General features: G+C 43.2%; 1 protein-coding gene across 2 annotated transcripts in view; it reads left to right on the forward strand.

The window, feature by feature from the left end:
- LOC127584031 (uveal autoantigen with coiled-coil domains and ankyrin repeats protein-like) overlaps nucleotides 1-14,135 on the forward strand; it is a 48,251-nt gene that overhangs the window by 1,885 nt on the left and 32,231 nt on the right. Inside the window, exons 2-4 of one of the 2 annotated variants that reach the window (XM_052040552.1) lie at nucleotides 9,531-9,562; nucleotides 12,540-12,629; nucleotides 13,334-13,441. In XM_052040552.1, coding sequence (XP_051896512.1) covers nucleotides 12,549-12,629; nucleotides 13,334-13,441 — 189 coding nt within the window. In that variant the 5' untranslated portion in view covers nucleotides 9,531-9,562; nucleotides 12,540-12,548. The remainder of the gene's footprint in view (nucleotides 1-9,530; nucleotides 9,563-12,539; nucleotides 12,630-13,333; nucleotides 13,442-14,135) is intronic. The other variant, XM_052040553.1, reaches the window with a different exon arrangement.

Here is a 14,135-nt window from a genome sequence, read left to right on the forward strand (position 1 = left end):
GTGCAAATAAAGTGCAAGGGCCATGATGAGGTAGATTGAGAGATTAAGAGTTTATCTTTAGTGTACAAAAGGTACATTCAAAAGTCTTAGTGGGATAGAAGCTGTCCAAGCCTGGTGGTATGTATTCTCGAGCTTTTGTATCTTCTGCTCGATGGGAGGGGGGAGAAGAGAGAATAACCGGGGTGGGAGGGGTCCTTGATTATGTTGGCTGCTTTCGCGAGGCAGTGGGAAGAGTAGATGGTCAGTGGAGGGGAGGCTGGTTTTTGTGATGGACTGGGCTGTTTTCGCAATTGTCTGTGAACGCTCCTTCAAAGAACAAGTAGAGGCTTGAGGGCTGAATGACCAGATTTTGATTTTGCTTTGTCAGCCCTTCAGCAGCTTTCCATGAAGATGAGTTACAACTGTGTACACAGCATTGTAGTGTTTTGCTCCATTAAATGTTCATTATAAGTGCAATTGTTGAGGTACAAAGCCATGATAGGTAATAGGGAGATGCGTCTGATGATAAGTTATCTGGTTTATTCATTGTTAATAGATTGCAAATGTAGGGATATTTACACACGTAATTAGAATGGTGTTTTATCCAGTGAAACGAACTGTAATTTCCCCAGAAAAGCAGTTATTTCTGATTTATGAGGCAGCTAATGTCTTGAGACAAACAACTATGTACTTTCCTGCATCAGTTGAATGGGCCGTTCATGAGCAGATTGAGGTAGTGTGTGGCCCACGTCATGTCGATAACCATCAAATTATATGGAAATCTGAATTGAATCAGAATCAGGTTTATTATCACTGACTTGTATGATATGAAATTTGTTGTCTCGTGGCAATTAATTAAAGATAGGAGGGGCAAATTCCCTCGGGGGTCATGCTTCTGGTTATGGTCCCATAAGTTACAAGAGAAAGTTGGTCACCTTGTGGCATTCTTCAACCCTGAGCTATCAACCTAAACCCTTCCATACTTGTCCCCTTCCCCACCCCACACCCCACCTCCAGTCCCCCCTCATCCACCTTTGATCCCTTCCCCATCCTGGTTCCATCCACCCACTACCCACGGGCTACACCCACCCCCATCCCCTATCTGGTTGTGGTTCCTTCTGCCATGCACCCTCCCCTAATGGTTCTCATTCTCACCTCCCTTATCAGGTTCTGGACTGGTAGCCTTTGTATCTCCGCTTATCACCTTCCAGCAGCTGTCTCCACCTTTGCCCTGGCCTACCTTCCTTCCCTCATAAGAACATAATGTAAGAAATAGGAGCAGGAGTCGGCCATCTGGCCCGTCGAGCCTGCTCCGCCATTCAATAAGATCATGGCTGATCTGGCCGTGGACTCAGATCCACTTACCTGCCTTTTCCCCATAATTCCCCTACATGCAAAGATCTATCTGACTGTGTCTTAAATATATTTAATGAGGTAGCCTCTCCTGCTTCCCTGGGCAGAGAATTCCACAGATTCACTACCCTCTGGGAAAAGCAGTTCATCTCCTTTCTAAATCTACTCCCCTGAATCTTGAGGCTATGTCCCCTAGTTCTAGTCTCATCTACCAGTGGACACAACTTTCCTGCCTCTATCTTATCTATCCCTTTCATAATTTTATGTTTCTATTAAGATCCCCTCTCATTCTTCTGAATTCCAGTGAGTATACACCCATCTGCTTCCCCCATCCAGCGTCTACCTGCCTCTGAACCCCACCCCTTCCCTCCCTGGCTTGACCTGCCTGTCATCCTTCACCCTTCCTTGGTCCACCAGTCAGTTTGAGCTCCTGTTGCACTACTCCCCTCTCTTTCTACTAGTCAACTCCCCTCTCCACTCTCAGCCTGATATAGGGTTTTGACCCAAAACATCGACAGTTCCTTCCCTCCACAGATGCTGCTTGACCTGCTGAGTTCCTCCAGCAGATTGTTTGTTGCTCCAGATTTCAGCATCTGCAGTCTCTGGTGTCTCCAACCTAAACCCAACTTTGTTGACAGTGGCTCATTTGATGACACCTTAGCCACAGATACAGCACAAATTCAGACTTCTGCTGCAGTAGTCGGAGAACACTGCCCTGTCATAGGAGCTGCTTTTCATGTAAGACATCAAATCATTTCATTTATCATGAGACTATTAGCTTTTTGTCTCTCCGTGGATGCTGCCTGATTTGATGAGTACATCCTGCATTTTCCAAACTTGGTATTTGGGTAGTGGCTTTAAATTGGGTTCCAAGGTGCTTCACTAGAGAATTATTGAACAAAATTTGTCACTGAGCTGCTGGAACATACAAGGGTAGGAGATAAAAAGAAAACCCTGGTCAAAGTAGGTTTAAAGGAGGCAGAAAGGTTTATGGAGGGAATGCCAGAGCTCGGAGTCCAGGCAGCCGAGGGCATGGTCACCAATGACAAAGAGATTAGATTTGGGAATGGGAAGGTGGAATTGGAGGAATGCAGAGAACCTGAAGGTCAAAGAAGGGAGGATATGGAGGGATTTGTAAATAAATGAAGATTTTAAAGTTGCAGATGAAGATACAGAAGTTCTCAAGGGAGCAAGGAACCGAATGTTAGGCTGATAGGGTGAGATTGTGATTCTTGGGTAGAGCATGAAGTTAGGCATGTCTTGAAAGGTCTCTGCCTGTGTTGTGCACTGTATAACCAAGGTAATAGAGAATGAATGTACTGATTTAAAAATAATATTATTCCCTAACCTCCCATCGGTATAAAACATGACTGAAGCTATAATGGTATGCACTCTGCCTTAAGCACATCTGTGCAACTCTAAGAGAAACTGCTGAATGAATGTAAATTGGGCAATTTTGTTTTGAACTTTCTATTCAAAACTGTCAGTACAATTTTAATCAAAGGAGAAAATTTTTAATGTGCTTTGTATTTATTCAAAGCTTCTGTGTTTTATCTATTCCTGGTGCCAAGAAGAATTTTTTCCTTGTGTAACTGGGTGTTTTCACTCAACAAAGATGAGGTACTTTGTTTCTTTTCTTGCAACTGCTTTGATTTTAGTTTTCAACTTCGGTACTTTAAAATCACATCACTTACCAATTCCTAAACTTGCCGTCTCAGCATGTTTTGTTTTCAATTGGAATTAATTTGACAAACTTCCTGGTTAACTTCACACTTCTATGGAATCTGAATGAAATGTTTAGAGCACAATAGTTAGTTTAATTGCAAATCTTTTGTTAAAATATTCCTTGAATTAATTTGGAAACTTTACCTTATAAGAACATAAGAAATAGGAGTGGGCCAAAGTCATTGAGCCTGCTTTGTCGAGATCTTGGTTGATCTTCGTCCTCCGTGCCAATTTCCATCACTATACCCATATCTCTCCTCTTGGAATCTAAGTTGGGTCTTAAGCCATTTAAATCCTAATACACAGTTATTCCTGTGTTCTCTCACACATATTTTCATATGGTTATGTGATTTTAATTTCCCTCAGTTGGGAAATTTTCATAATTGACCTAATGTGTTTAAGGAAGAATGAATTAATTCATATTCATTAGTAGGACATGGTGGATATTGTTAAGGCTGATGTGAATGCTATTCAGCAGCCTAGTTTATTAATCTGGGGATATGATTTCAAATCCTATTATGACAGCTGGGAATTTAAATTCAAGTTATTAAATAAATCTGGATTAAAAGTTAATATCACTACTGGTGATCCTGAAACTACTGATCTGGTTCACAAATGTCCTTCAGGGAAGAATTCAAATTGGTGGCAATCCCCACTGGCCTTCACACCCATCGTTCCCTCAATGGACACAGAATGGAAAGAGCAGTGAGGAGAGATGGCTGAGGCAGGAACAGGCATCTTGGGAGCCCTTTGGGCAGTGTCGGGAGGAACAGAGGTTAACTGAGTTTCAAACAAGAAAATAGGAAGGCAGAGGAACAGCGAAGGGCTGCAGTGAGGATTGTACTGTACATGTAGGTGCACACACACACAGGAACTAGCAGCAGGCCAGTTGCCCCCTCAAGGCCACCTACAAAATGGCCAAAACTAACATGAGGGCATTCTTTTATGCAGCGAGTGGTTGGGGTGTGACTGCAGTGCCGGGAGAGCACCAGGCGCTGACTTCATTGTGGCGTCCAAAAGGGAGCTGTGTAAGAATCTGAAAGAGTTTTCAGTACAGCAGAGGAATGGGACTATGTGGATTGCTCTCACATTGAGCCAGGAGGGACAAGGTGGGCCGAGTAGCCTCATTCCGTGCTGTAATCATTCCGTGAAGTCGGAGGCACCGCTTCTTGTGTAGTGGGGGTGGTGGCAGGGTGGTTGAAATCTATGTTTGTAGGTAAGGAATTGAAAGAAATGAGTATGTTAAATCTGTCTTAAATAAATGTCTAGAGTTTGATTTACAACTCTACAGTGCCATCTCCTGATTGCAGACTAGATTACTCCAGCTGTGCCACAGAATACATCTGTATGGACAGCTGTTTTGTGTGTGTGTGCGTAATATTAATGGTCAGACATCTGATCTACAAGCAATTAGTTCCAAGTCTGAGCTAATTATGCAGCAGTTAATATGGAAGATTATTGGGATTAATCATTGATGCTACTGGCAAGGATTTGTATACTTAGCTGCCATCACGAATTGGGGTGTAGTGCAGTCACTGATTTTAAAGATGTAGTTGTATAACATCTGACCTGAGCACATTCCAAAGTTCTCAGAACTCATTAAGGATCTTGCATAAAGTCTCATGTTTCTTTACAGCATATTGGAGGCCATTCTCAGTAATCTCATCAATCCCATTCCCCCACCTATTTCCCTATAACGTATTCTCTCTCGCGTGCCCGTTAACTTTGCCCTGATTCTCCTACTTACCCACCTACACTGGAGGTGATTTACAGTGACTGATTAACCTACCAACCAGCACACCTTTGGCATGTGGGAGGAAACTGCTTGGTCACAGAGAGAACATGCAAACTCCACACATGCAGAGACAGAGGTCAGGTTTGAACCTGGGTTGCTGGAGCTGCGAGGCAGTGGTCCTCCCTGCGATTGCCACTGTGCCTCCCTCAGTATCTGTGTGGAGGTGCCAATTTGCATGTTGCAGGCCCCACAAACGGTAATGAGAAAAATGAATGGATGTTATTTTGGTCACATTGCTGGATGAATTTTGGGACAGGTGCCTACAAAAACTCCCCTGTCCTTTGGAATAGCACCAGGAGCTGTTTTGTCTCCAACCAAGATGACACATGAGCCTGAGGGGGAGATCTGATAGAAATTTATAAAATTATGAGAGGCATGGATAGAGTAGACTGTCAGTATCTTTTTCCAGGGTTGAAATGTCTAATACCAGAGAGCATGCATTTAAGGTGGGAGGTGGTAAGTTCAACAGAAATGTGTGGGGCTAGCAACTACTAATCAGCTCTAATTATAAGGAGATGTGCGGGGCAAGTTTTTTTTTTACACAGAGTGGTGGGTGCCTGGAATGCCCTGCCAGGTGTGGTGGTGGACGCAGATACGATAGAGGTGTTTAAGAGATTCTTAGGTAGGCACATGGATGTGCAGAGAATGGAGAGATATGGACCATCTTCAGGCAGAAGGGATTAGTTTAATTAGGTGTCATTAGCTTAATTAGTTTGACACAACATTGTGGGCCGAAGGGCCTGTTTCTGTGGTGTACTGTTCTGTGTTCAACATGAAGGACAGCGCAGTGATTCATTGGGAGGAAAAGCAGAAAATGCTGGATACACTCAGCAGTTCAGCTTGGAATCATTGGGGAGCCTTGGCCTTGACGAGGTGAGAAAAGCTACAGGGCAAATGAAATAGGAGCTGAAGGGTTACAGATATAAAGCAGGGCCTATTGGCATCACTGCTCCAAACTGTTTACATTTGAAGAAAATTTTCTTGCCCGTCAATCTGATGATTGCTCATAAAGGTTTGGGAAACCACCACAGAACTCCCAGAATCTGCAGAGGCACCCTTCTAATGAGACGCCCACTCAGTGTCCTGGGAGGAAGATTTTGTAGAAGCAGGACTTATTATTTAAATACCCCACTTGCTTCAGGCTTTCTCTGCCCTCGTTTGACAGCTGGTGTGCACACGTTCACCCATTGTGCCTCTCCTCACTCACCTCATTGCTTGTTCGATTTGAAGCAACCCGAATTTTTTAAAAAAAAATTTCATCCTTTTTAAATCCCACTATGATTTGCCCCCTTTCTCTGTAATCTTCATCCTGCCTCCAGTGATCTGAAGTATCTGCTTCTCCAATTCTGGTCTTTTGATCATCCCTGGCTCCAATGTCCTTTAAGCTGTTTTTGACGAACTCCAGAATGCCCTCTCTCCTCCACCCCCACTCATCTCCCCTACTTGGCACTACCTCCCTGTAATCTTACACCCGTCGTCAGTCCACCAATCGCCTCAGAATCCTTTGTCCTCACTCCCCTTCCCCTCTTTATGCCGGCCATCTCGCCTCTCCGCTCTCAGTCCTGATGCAGGGTCTCGACTTGAAACATTGACAATTCCTTTCCTCCCACAGATACTGCTCGACCTGCTGAGTTCTTCCAACAGATTGTTCGTTGATCAAATAAAATAAATTTTATTGAAAGCCTTCCGAAAATCCAAATGGACCATATCTGCTGGTTTTCCATATGGACACTGCACTGTCCTATTATCCTTTCCAAGGTGTTTCTGTTATTGCATCCACAGATTCCAAAACTTTCCCCACTGTCTACATTAGGCTAACAGGTTGCTAGTTTCCCATTTTCTCTCTTCCTCCTTTCTTAAATAGTGGGGTCAAATTTCCTACTCTGCAGTCTGCAAGAACATTCCAGAATCTTTAGAAACCTGGAAGATGACAGCCAAGATGTTCACTATCTCTGTAATGACCTCTTCCACATTTCTGGTATATAGATCATTGTCCATGCGGCCACGATGCCCATCTCTGCCAATCCCATTTGCCCACGCTAGATCCCCACCCCCATACTCACCTCCTATCCAAGTACCTGTCCAAATGTTGTAAGAGCATCTGCCTGCCCTCCCTCCTGTTTTTCCTGGACTGTAGGAACATTAACAGGCTAAACATCAATCTTTGATACTTGTATTTGCTGATACTTCTTCAGTTCCTCATTCTTGCTAGACTTTTGGTTCTCTGATATTTCTGAAGGACTATTTTGTGTCTTCCAAGAACATAGATGCAAAATATCTGTTTAACTCCTCTACCATTTGCTGCCCATTATAATCATCTCCTTTCGCTGTCTGTAAGGGACCCACATTTGCCCTTGCTCGTCTTTTCCTTTCTGCATTTCTATAGATGGTTGTTTTCATGATTTGGTTTACTTTTGTGTTCTATTTTGTCTTTACCAAAGTCAAAGTCGAGTTTATCGTCATAGGCACAAGTACATGTATGCACGGGTGCAATGACAAACTTACCTGACACTTGAATATATTTTCTTTCCTTTCTACAAGCTTTAAGACTGATCGCTGAGGTTTGTTATTTCTCTCTCTCTCTGCAATATTTTTATTAATTCCAGATAGAAAATACAAAGTACATGAAACAAAAGAAAAGACAAAATGTCTCAAAATACATTATATTGAGTCACACTTGAAATCACAATACCTCATATTGATAAACAGAAATGATAACTAATTAATATTAATAAATTGAAATAATTTTATTATATAAAAAAATCTAAACCCACTACCAAGACCGAAGCTGTTTGGTTTAAAAAAAAGAGAAAAAGAAAGCCCTCAAGACATAATAGCATTAGCCAGTATCTGCACTTTAAGCACCAAATCAATGGTTTTGAAAGTAGTTCTGAAAAGGTCCCCACAATATTTGAAAGTTCAGATTAGATCCAGAAATTGAACAACGGATCTTCTCTAAATTTAGATATGACATAACATACCATAGCCATTGAACATGAGTGGGGGGAGTAACTTCCTTTCACTTAAGCAACACAGCCCTCCTGGCTATAAGAGAAACAAAGGCCAATATGTGTAAGTTGGAAGTCTCCAAAATTATATCTTTTTCTCCAACAATCCCAAATAATGCAGTTATAGGATTTGGCTTAAAATTTATTTTAAAAAGCACAGAAAAAGTTTGAAATACCTCTATCCAGTATTTTTTTAAGAGTCGGACATGACCAAAGCATGTGAATTAAAGAAGCCTCTCCATTATTGCATTTGTCACAATAAGGAGATATATCCAAATAAAAACGCGATAACTTGTCCTTGGACAGGTGAGCTCTATGGAGCACTTTAAAATGAAGGAGGGAGTGACATGCACATAATGATGAAGTATGAGGTTTGTTATTTCAAGAATTGTTATTGCTTTAAATAATACAAGATGTGCTATTTTTATTTCATTGCAAATGTTCCTGAATTCCTCCCCCTCTGGTGTGAATACTTAATGGCCATGTGTAAGTTGTTTCATTCATTACTCTGCACCATTACAAATCCAATGAATGATTAAAGGTGTGCTGCACTCCATCACCATGACTTCAACTTGAACTGCACTAAGTAGAGAGAAGGCAAAATACTGGGGATCCTGAAAGCGGGAGTTGCATTAATAAAGCAATTTTTTAGAGGCAGTTTGAAGTGCATTTATGTTGTAGTGTAGGAAGGGTGGCTGGTAATTTCAACACACCAAGCTCCACAGCCAGCAAGTGTGATAATGGCCTGTGTTAGGGCTGTTGATTCAGATATAAATATTGACTGGAACACTGGGAATAGCTACCCTGTTCTGAACTATAATCAGAATGCTGAAAGTCAGGCAAAATCTGTAGGGAGAGAAATGTTTTTTGTGCTTGTAGTTACTGGCTTTTCACCTCATGTGAGTGTTTGTCATTGTGAAAGGTTCATGTTGTATCTTTCTTTCAACACCTGTGTGTTTACAGCATTGGGAGCTTTAGCATACAAATGCTTGTTCTAGCAGGTAGAATTTTCTACAGATTTTGAACAAAACCGTGAATGAGTGGTTTTTCAGTCTGTGATGTAGCCCTGTCAATTTTGCAAGTAGAAGTTTTTTACATGTTGAATTGCTCCCACTTACCACAGCCAAAGACTGGGCAATTTTTGTCTGTTCAATCATGACCTATGAGTGTCACAGGTAGACTAGCATTTATTCCCCATCCCTAATTGCTCTGGAGAATGATGAGCTACTTTCTTGAACTGCTGCAGTCCTCTTGGTGAAGGTGCTCCTCCCACAGTGCTGTTGGAGAGGGTGTTCCAGGTTTTAGACTCAGCAATGATGAATGACCAGCGATATATTTCCATGTCAGGATGGACTGTCACTTGGCAGGTACCTTCATGTGTATCTGCTGGCAATGTCTTTCTAGGTGGCAGAGGTCAGAGGTCTGGGATCTTGCTGTGTGGATTGTACACAAATGGCACCAGCTGTATTGTGTTACCATGTGCACCTGTTACAAGGGTGTTCTTTCACAATTACTTTGCCACCTGTGCACAGTCTATCTCCATGAATTCTATTTCCTTACACGTCCTTGTTCACTCAAGAATGGGACAACAGAAGATTGCAGAAGAAGCCCTACCTGGTGTTCATATCATGCTGTTGACATTGTGCCTTTTCTTTTCTCCATAGTGAGAGAATCAAGTGTGAAATTACACCAACCAGCTCAGGTAAGACTTTAAAAAATAGTACACTCATACCTTTCAGTAAATGATGGTGGAAATCTGAAATAAAAACAGGAAATGCTGGAAATACTCGGCAGGTCAGGCAGCATCTGTAGAAAGGGAAACAGAGTCAATGTTTCAGGTTGAACTGAGTTAACCCTGTTTCTCTCTCCACAGATGCTGCCTGACCTGCTGTGTGTTTACAGCATTTCCCAATTTTATCCTGATTCTTTTTGTTAGCTGAACTAAATCTCAGCACACCCCTGCAGTTGGGAATGCCCTGATGAGTGGTTGATGTTTGTGCGTGATTACCTTTTTTTAAATGTTTGGTGGCTGTTCCACACCAGCTAAAGCATTGTCAGAGAGAGTTCTTGGTCCAAGAAGATTGGAGACTTGGCTCTTTGCCTGGACTTGACGTGCACCCTAATTGTACAAAGGCAAGGACTCAAACATACATGCTTTTGCCCATACCTCTTCCTTAGCCTTCCCCAACCTCTGCACAACCCTCAACAGCAAACCCCACCCCTACCCCTCACATTCCCCCACTGGCTCCTTTCCGTGCCCCCTCACTGGGCCCTACCCTGTCCACCACTCACATACCGCCCCTTCTGCCCAACCCAATCCTCCTCCAGAGAATCGAGGGGGAGTGCAGGGGTGGGGAAGGTCTTTGACTGCAAGTCTGATGTGATCTGTTGTCACTCCACCTAATTCTTGGTTTAACAACTGGTGCCAGGGGACTGGGTTATTGATCCTGAGATACAAATCCCACCAGAGCAATGTAGGAATTTAAATTCAAGTAATTAAGTAAACCTGGATGTAAAAGGCTAGTCCCTGAAAGGGTCACTGCAAAACTACCAGATTGTTGTTGGAAACCATCTCATTCAGCAATGACCTTCGAGGAAGGAAAGATGGTCTCTCTGGATCTCCCGACCCACCAGTATGGGTGACTCCTCTCTGCGGTCTGACATGGCCCAGTAAGTTCAAGGGAGAAGCAGAAATGGACAATATATACCAGCCTTGCCAGTGATGTTCACGCATTATATTCTTTCATGCCATTGAAGGAGGCCGTTTAGTCCATTGAATCTATGCTGTCCCTCAGAGCGAGTCCATTCCCCCCATTTATTTCCATATAACATCATGTCCATCAACTTCTCTCTTCTGCTGCCAGCCATTTACACAGTGGACAACTTACAGCTGCCATTTAGCCCACTCACCCACTTATCTTTGGGCTGTGGGAGGAAACCAGAACACCTGGAGGAAGCCCACGTGGTCACAGAGAAAACATGCAAACTCCACACAGCCAGCACTGGAAGTTGGGAACGAATCCAGGTTGCTGGTGCTGTGAGGCAGTATCACTACCTGCTGTACGTGAATGAATTAATTTTAACAACCTGGATGACGCCAGCCACCTCTCTCGGATATCTAGTGGTTTTGTAAAGATTACTTTCTGCAGTTGTGAATATTTTTGGCTTGGTAATCATTCCTACAGTAAACCATTTCATTTGAAAATTGGTTTTTGACAACAGTTTTTGCTGTAATGTCCCATCTGTTGGCAATTACAGCTGTCCACTGACCCTCCATTTCACTGTTCTCTGCACTGGCTCTCCTGCTGTTTTCAAAGCTAACATTGTGAAACTTGAGAATGATGGAGAGGAAGGCGGACAGGAAGGATGATTACATTTCAATCTGTGTTTCGAATAGGCATGACTAAATGAGTAGGTATCTCGGTGATTGTTGCACAAGGTCATTGCCTGGTTCTTGGGAAGAAGGAAACTGCTGAATTACACCAAACTGTGGCCTTAAACCCCCAGGCTGTAGGGAAGCCAGTCTGATGACACACTGGATAACCAGAAGGCTCTTAAAGAACTAAAGCAGTATAAATAACGTCAGCAATGAAGTCTGATTAACAACAAGCAATCTGCTGCAGGAACTCTGCGGGCCGAGCAGCATCTGTGGAGGGAAAGGAACTGTCGATGCTTTGGGTAGGAACCCTACAACAGGACCTGAGCAGGGTCTCGACAGAAACATCGATAATTTCTCTCCCCCCACAGATGCTGCTTGACCAGCTGAGTTCCTCCAGCAGATTGTTTGTTGTTCCAGATCCCAGCATCGGCAGTCTCTGTGTCTCCAAGTCTGTCTAACAGGCTGAACACAGTAAAGCATACTTCAGCCCGATCAGTTTTTCTGGGAGGTCAGCTTTTCTGAGATGACCTATCCAAAATTAAGGGGACCAGATTATCTCCTCCAGTTTTGTGGGTCTGTGGTTTGCTTCTATGACAGTTCTAGAAACATGCTCATTAGGATCACTGGTTTCCAAAAACTTGTGTAGATCCTTGCTCCCACATGTGGGCATTGTCTGCAGACTCTGTCTTCACCCTCAACTGTATATACCTGTCCATTCACCTGTTGTCAGTGAAGAAATTATATTTTTGAGTGGAAATAGGCTGGGATCCAGAATACCAAATGCTTGACATCATAGCCCAAAAATATTGTAATTCTCAGAGATCTCTTCTGGACCTTTAACCCCACATCTCAGTGTAGACCACCATTTGAAACGCTGACCTGTAGGTTTCCAGCATTGCAGTCTTATGTGTAAAGAAACATTTTAACTCAGAAGCTGACACTTGGAGTATTTATTTATTGAGACGGTAACATGCATGGATGAAAAGATAAGGCTTGGACAACACATCTGCACAAGCATCTGTTTTTCTTTTGCTGTTTTTTTTTGCAACCAGAACTATAATTATTAATATCTAATCTCTTGCTGCAGCACTGATTCATAGTTGAGATGGATCAGGGAAAAGGCTATGTTAAATGTCACCTGAATATTTGTGTTGCTTCAGTTCCTTCACTGTTCAGTCTCAGATAAGTCAGTCCATAAACTTGTTTGTTTCACCATTGGAAAATTCTGTACTTAAACAAAGTGATTGCATTCTTTTTTTCCTTCAAATGTGGTTTTATATAAATAAAAGTACTTTTACAGGCTGCTGAAATGCCACAGAAGCTAGATCAAAAACATCTTCCAGTTGAAACCAGTTTAGCATCAAGTCAGAAGGAGCAACGTGCTATAAAGGTATTATTATGTTAACACATTCTGTAAACAGCTAACGTTTTCTTAAGCAAAAAGCAATCTGCTGGAGGAACTCAGTGAGTTGAGCAGCATCTGTGGGGAACGTTTTGGCTAGCTGAGGAGGGTTGACCCACACACTCGATCCACTTGGTCCCCTATCTCCTCCCCTTCCCCCACTGTTCCCATCTGTCCACCTCCTTCCCTTATCTGGTTCCACTCAGCACTTTCCTATCAGATCCTGTCATCTGCAGCCCTTTGTTGGCTCCACATCACTTCCCAGCTTTGGTCTCTATCTCCACCCGTTCTTCCCCCACCTGGCTCCACCCGCCCAACAACCCTTCCTCACCTGGATCCACCTATCACTTGCCTCACCCCTTCCCCTCACCTCTTTATACTGGCTATCCCCCTTTGACACTCTCAGTCCTGACCCAAAACTTCAACCATCCTTTGTCTCCACAGATGCTGCCTGACCCACTGAGTTCTTCCAGTAGTTTAGTTTTTTTGCTCCAGATCCTAGCATCTGCACTCTCTTGTGCTCTCTTTATTTGAGCAGGAGATTGACTCCTAGATTTGAACTGCCCCGCATCCATTTTCTGTTTCAAAAGCAAGTGCAGCAAGATCCAGGTTCTTCGCTCTGCCACTCTCACTTACCCAGCCCCAGCCCTACTGTGTAGATAAATTTCATTTGTTTGTCTAATTGTCCACAGGAGCTTCAGATTGAAAACGAGGATCTCAAAGGAAGGTTGAAAAAACTCCATCATGAGCAGAAGGCCTTCCTGGAGAGAGTCAGCGGACTTCAGAAACAACTGAACCAGGTGCGTCACCAACAATCTGCCTTTAAGTGGAGCCTTCAGCAGAGGAAACGTATCTTCAGGTGTTTCACAGGAACCTTGTTAAACAACATTTGACACCGAGCCTCAGAGGAATTGGGGCAAATTGTCAAAAGCTCGGTCAGAGAGGTAGGTTTTCAAGTGGAGAAGTGGTAGAGGCAGGGAGGTTTGGAGAGAGAGAGTTCCAGAACTTGGAACATTGGCTGCTGAAGGCATGGACGCCAGTGGTGAAGCAATTAAAATGGGATTAAGGGGGACCAAGTTTGAGGAACACAGACGTCAGAGGGTTGAGGAAATTAGAGTCGGGGAGGAGGATATGAAAACAAGGGTGTGATTTTTAAAATTGGGTCAGTGAGCACAGGATGGTGGGGGAATTGAACTTGGTGTGTGTTAGGATGTGGGCAAAGAGTTTTAGATGATTTTAAGTTTATTGAGAGGAGTGCTTTGGGACGATGGTGTTGGAGTAACAAACAGTGCAAAGTGAGCAGTGCCTTGGTGTAATGTCCTTGAGGTGGCTAAGGCATGGGGGTTGGTTTTCAGCAGCAGATGAGCTGAGGCAAGGCAGGGTCATTGCTCTGAGGAAATATCTGTCTTAATGATGGTGGAGATAAAAGACCCAATTCAATTATCTGCTACTTTGGAATCACTTATATCAGCAGTTTTATGTTCAAACCTTACC

Source organism: Pristis pectinata, chromosome 28, assembly GCF_009764475.1.
Source record: "Pristis pectinata isolate sPriPec2 chromosome 28, sPriPec2.1.pri, whole genome shotgun sequence".
Taxonomy (NCBI): domain Eukaryota; kingdom Metazoa; phylum Chordata; class Chondrichthyes; order Rhinopristiformes; family Pristidae; genus Pristis; species Pristis pectinata.